Consider the following 4,829-nt stretch of genomic DNA (forward strand, 5'->3'; position numbering starts at 1 on the left):
CCATCTGTGCATTGATTGTGGCAGTCTTGTGGGTCCGCGCCATGGCGAGGGGGGAAGAGGGATAGCACTCGCGGGGTCAGGGTGGCTTGCTCTTCCAATCTGGTTGTGAAAAAAAATCCGTACCTGAACAAAACCTGTTGTGAAATCTAAATAACCCGATTATGAAAACGCCAGGACACAAAACATATATTGTTTTGAACAAAAGTATGAATACCGGTATATTTGTTAGAAAAGGAGTTTTATTTGGGAGGGCGCTTTTATTCGGGCAAATGTTGCTGATTTTCACCACTGTGGTCCACCTAATCTACCTTTTGCGCTTCCCATTGGCCATTATAGCGCCACCTTTGTCTCCAAACGATGTACTGCTGCTGACGTCGAAGGCTCTTCCGTCTCCATGCCAGGGTCTCACTCTCACCGCCAGTTGGGCATCCTGTCCGTGGCTCTCATCACGTACTTCAACGTCAGTGGCGGTCCATGGGGCAGTGAGCCCGTTCTCGCAGCTTGCGGCCCGTTCGTGGGCATCTTGGCCGTCCTGCTCTTCCCCTGGGTCTGGTGTCTGCCTCTAGCGCTCACCTTTGCCGAGCTCTTCACAGCATTTCCGACTGACGGCAGCTTCTGCAAATGGGTGGGCGTAGCATTCGGTCGACCCATGGGTTTCCAAGTGGGTTACTGGAGCTGGGTGTCAGGTGTGATCGACAACGCCATCTACCCATGTCTGATCGTGGACACGCTATTAGCCTTGACATTGGGGGACAAGGACGCTTTGAACGGGGAAAATGGAGTCGCCTGGAGCGTCTTTGTTATGCGTGCAGGCTTCGCTGTGCTCTTTATGCTACCGACATTAAGAAGCATCAAGGTGGTGGGTCACACTCTACTGGTGTTGGGAGTCATGATCTTCCTGCCGTTCGCTGTCCTCATCGTATACGCCATGCCACTTATTGAACCGGCCAATTGGTTTGTCATCCGACAAGATGTACGTATTTTTTATACTATTTTTTTTAGGAAACTTGAGTACTAACATTTTTTATATTGAAGCGTGATTGGGGTCGTCTGTTAAGTGCCTTATACTGGAACTACAGTGGCTTTGATGCCGCTGGGGCGTATGCTGGAGAGATCCAGTCGCCCAAGACAACGTATCCGAAAGCTATGGTGCTTACAGTCGTGATGATCGCGATCACGTAAGTACATTTTTTTTTACTTCAGCTGGCAGATATAAGTGACTGACGTGTGGGAGATACCTATTACTAGGTATATCGTCCCATTCATTGCTATCGCCGGTGCTGACTTGCCTCACTACACGACGTGGGACGATGGATCGTACTCGGTTATCGCACAGAAGATCGGTGGAACGTGGCTCTGTATATGGGTATTGATCTCCTCAGTGTTCGGTAATCTCGGACTGTACGTCGCAGAGATGGCCAAGGACGGCTTTCAATTGGCTGGCATGGCTGACTCTGGACTTGCACCTCCGTATTTTGCTCAGTAAGTTCCAATCTTGTTTTTGTGCAGAATTTATGAGAAAAAACTCTGAATTCTTTATTTTTATGTGTTTTTAGACGTCATCCAGATACTGGAGTGCCTCGCCGCGCCATCTTATTGGCATTTTTCATCATCGTCTTCATGGGAATGTTCGACTTCGACACCATTTTAGGGATCGACAACTTCCTGTCTGCTCTCTCGTCTCTCGTGGAAATGAGTGCTGCTGTTCGAATGCGCTTCTCGCACCCTGAAATCGAACGACCATATCGTGTCAACTTATCGGACAATTCTCTCGTAGTGGCCATGATGCTCCCGTTCACGTTGGGAGTCTTCATCATGATGAACGAGTTGGCCAAGTCCTGGACCAGTCTGATACTCAATGCTGTCGCACTCCTTCTCGGGTATCTCATCCAGAAGTACATCGAACGTCACCCATACCATAAATACTCGAAGATTATTGGAGCACCACTGGATCTCGCGGATCTCTCGGAGGAATTGTGACGTGGGCGTATTTTTCACTTAGACAATAAACTTTTACAATAATTGTGTTCGTTTGCTTGTGAATTTTGAAAAAAAAATGAATTTTACTTAAGATTACTTTTTCTTAATTTTCCTTGTCTTCGGAGGCTGCGTTACTGTACTTACATACCCAGATTGTTTGACAATGCTCTCGGCTTCTTGTACGTGGCTAATAATCTCGTCTTCAAGGCCTGCAAACGGAAATTCCTTTATAGCCATGAGAGAATACGCTCGCAGATAATTTATGCGCTTTCCGTAACATTTTCTAATATTCGGGAACCATCGATGATCCACATCTCCCCGAACTTCGTAGTAGCGCAGATCTTGGTTCATATTGTACTGCTGCACGTATTGCCAGAGTTTCTGCGTATTGTTTCCCTCCGGTAAGAACTTGACAATGTTCCGATGAAGAAACGCTACCTCTCCGTCAGGATCATGCTGTACCATAGTGTTACCGCAGAAAATATTAAGATGCGGAGCCTTCAGTCCTGCGCTGCCTGCTGGGCGCTTGATCATGTGGAAACTCGAGTTCGTACGCATCCAGGCGAAGCGGAAGAGATCTTTGTCTCCCCAGAGCATATCGAATTTGGCAGGTAAGTGAGGTTCCGTGAGGCCATAGTGCAGTAAAGCATGCAACGCCTTTGTGTGCTTGACTCGGTTCACCAGCACTTGGCCGCTCTCTTGCTCAAACATATCGACAAACGGGACACCCAGGAGTTCCCACACGTCGCTGCCTTTCTTGGTCTTGAAAATTGTGCGGTTGGGCATCCAGAAATCCGGCCAGAAGACAGCACCCGTGTCGTTGTACACCTCGGTACTGAACAAGTGTGTGGGATCTCGCGCTGCGAAGTTGTCGGCGTCAAGTAGCAGAAGATTATCGAAAACACTGTAGAAAACCGCATAGAGTTTCGTATAGAACTTGACAGCTCGAGGGTCTTTTATGACGCGGAGATAAGCACCGTATTTACTACGGAGCTCTTGTAATAACGGGTGTGACGTGTTGGTCTCCTCTTCTCGATACCAGAGCTCGATGGGGAGTGTACAGCCGGCAGAACGTAGAGCTCGAATCGCAGCGTATACACTTAGGAACAATTGCTCGTATACGACGTATGCGATGCCTTTTGTAAAAGACGCAGGAGGCGCTACTTTCTGTCCACTCAACACCAACGGTTGGCTTGTGTTTTCTTTAATAAAACCATTCTCTAGGAGAAAGTCCCGTCGGTTGTTCTCGAACGAAAGTGGGTATTCTGGCTTATAATCGTCCGCCAAAAGGTTGTAGCGAACTAGCATAGTGGCATTCGCGCACGAGTAGCCCATTTGACTGGCCCGAGACTTGCACTTGGCTGCGATGAGTCGACGCACTTCTCCTGTTTTGCGGTGACGATACTCACAGAATCCGGAGTCGGCAGGTGAAATTTTACGGTCACACGTAGCATCTCGCTTTGGCTTGAAATCCCCTCGGGGGGAGCAGTTAGCTATTTGTCGCCATGCAACACACTCGAGCTGTTCCAGGTCGGCAAGGGTTTTGACGGGACTCCATAGTTTCTCTACGTTCGGATTAGGCAGAGGCTTGCGAGTTGGTTTCTTTGGGGGTGGAGATGTGCGCTTCGGGGTTGGCTTTGGTGTTGGTTTCGGCGTGTCGTCTGGGGTTTCTCGTGGAACACCTTCCATGGGGTCGATGATGATTTTAGCAACACTTGTATCTTTCGAAGATGACGCGTGACGCGAGACATGGACGGGATCAAGCATAATTTTTACTGGAGCGGATGAGCCAGAGCCATCGGCCGGAGCTGTGAGTTTCGTGAGAAGCTGCTGACGACGGACGATGACGTCGTGGGTCACGCTGTTGACTTCGCGTTCGCCTCGATACGAATACGTGACGACTTGTTGGCTGTACCAGCCGCACGATGCTGATAAAGCAACAAGCAGTAGAACTGTTACCCATCCAACTACTGGAGACTGTGGTCGCCGAAGGCGAATTTGTCCGAGCATCGAGCTGATTGATGATGCGTTGCGAATGCTGGACTGTGAGTCACCTAGCACGATCCTGCACTCGAAATAGTCGTTTCACTCGCCTCGGGGGATAGCTGTTGAAGGTGGAGGACCTTTCCGAAGCTGCAGCATCGTCCCATGCTGGAAGCGCACCTTCGCATTATTTCTGGAAACGAGCGCTTGATCAAGCGGTTTGGTATTAATACTAAAGTGCGACTTATGGTCGCCACGACTTGTCTTTCGCCCATCGATTACGAGTAAGGGGTGCAGAATCGTCCAGATACAAGTTTTGGGTTTTCTGTCCAAAGCCAATTACCTGCCGCGCTTTGCTTGCCCCCACGGCAATATAATGATTGAATTCTCTAGAGAGTGCAATGCGCAGCTCGCTGTTAAGCTCCGCCTCCGCAAATACTGTGCGGCCCTGCTTCGCTGGCTCCCCGCGCGGGTTTGCAGCGGATACGCAACTTCGCACCCGCTCGCCTTAGTTGGAAAAGCGCTAATGGTACGTGTACATGTATTACGCACCAAACAAGCAATGACACTTCAGCTCCTCTGCTTCGGTTATTTATTTTTAGAGAAAGAAATTAAATTTAGACACGATTTGGACATCCAATCCGTAGTGAGAATATAAAAAGAAAATCTGAGTAAATACAGTTCAATCTCGATTTCACCGACAGTTGCCGAAATTAGACTTTGCACTTTTTACCTCGTATAAATAATTTATAAGTTATAAATTATACAAGTTTGAATTTATAAAGGCTTCCTTTTTTAATAAATGTTGGTACTAAGGTCTCTATATTTTCAGAGTCGCACGTTTTCTTTTCCCAATTACATGGTTT

General features: G+C 48.2%; 2 protein-coding genes across 2 annotated transcripts; one reads left to right on the forward strand and one right to left on the reverse strand.

The window, feature by feature from the left end:
• Positions 1–394: 394 nt before the first annotated feature.
• Positions 395–1,980, forward strand: PITG_17660 (Amino Acid-Polyamine-Organocation (APC) Family; the record flags this gene model as incomplete). The annotated part of the gene is made up of 4 exons (XM_002896469.1): positions 395–973; positions 1,036–1,178; positions 1,249–1,482; positions 1,557–1,980. 4 exons carry the CDS (start codon positions 395–397, stop codon positions 1,978–1,980), a joined length of 1,380 nt encoding a protein of 459 aa, XP_002896515.1.
• A 93-nt stretch (positions 1,981–2,073) lies between these two features.
• On the reverse strand, positions 2,074–3,990 carry PITG_17661 (uncharacterized protein; the record flags this gene model as incomplete). The annotated part of the gene is made up of 2 exons (XM_002896470.1): positions 2,074–3,662; positions 3,723–3,990. 2 exons carry the CDS (start codon positions 3,988–3,990, stop codon positions 2,074–2,076), a joined length of 1,857 nt encoding a protein of 618 aa, XP_002896516.1.
• Positions 3,991–4,829: the final 839 nt, after the last annotated feature.

This window comes from Phytophthora infestans, genomic scaffold (assembly GCF_000142945.1).
Source record: "Phytophthora infestans T30-4 supercont1.59 genomic scaffold, whole genome shotgun sequence".
Classification (NCBI taxonomy): Eukaryota; Oomycota; class Peronosporomycetes; order Peronosporales; family Peronosporaceae; genus Phytophthora; species Phytophthora infestans.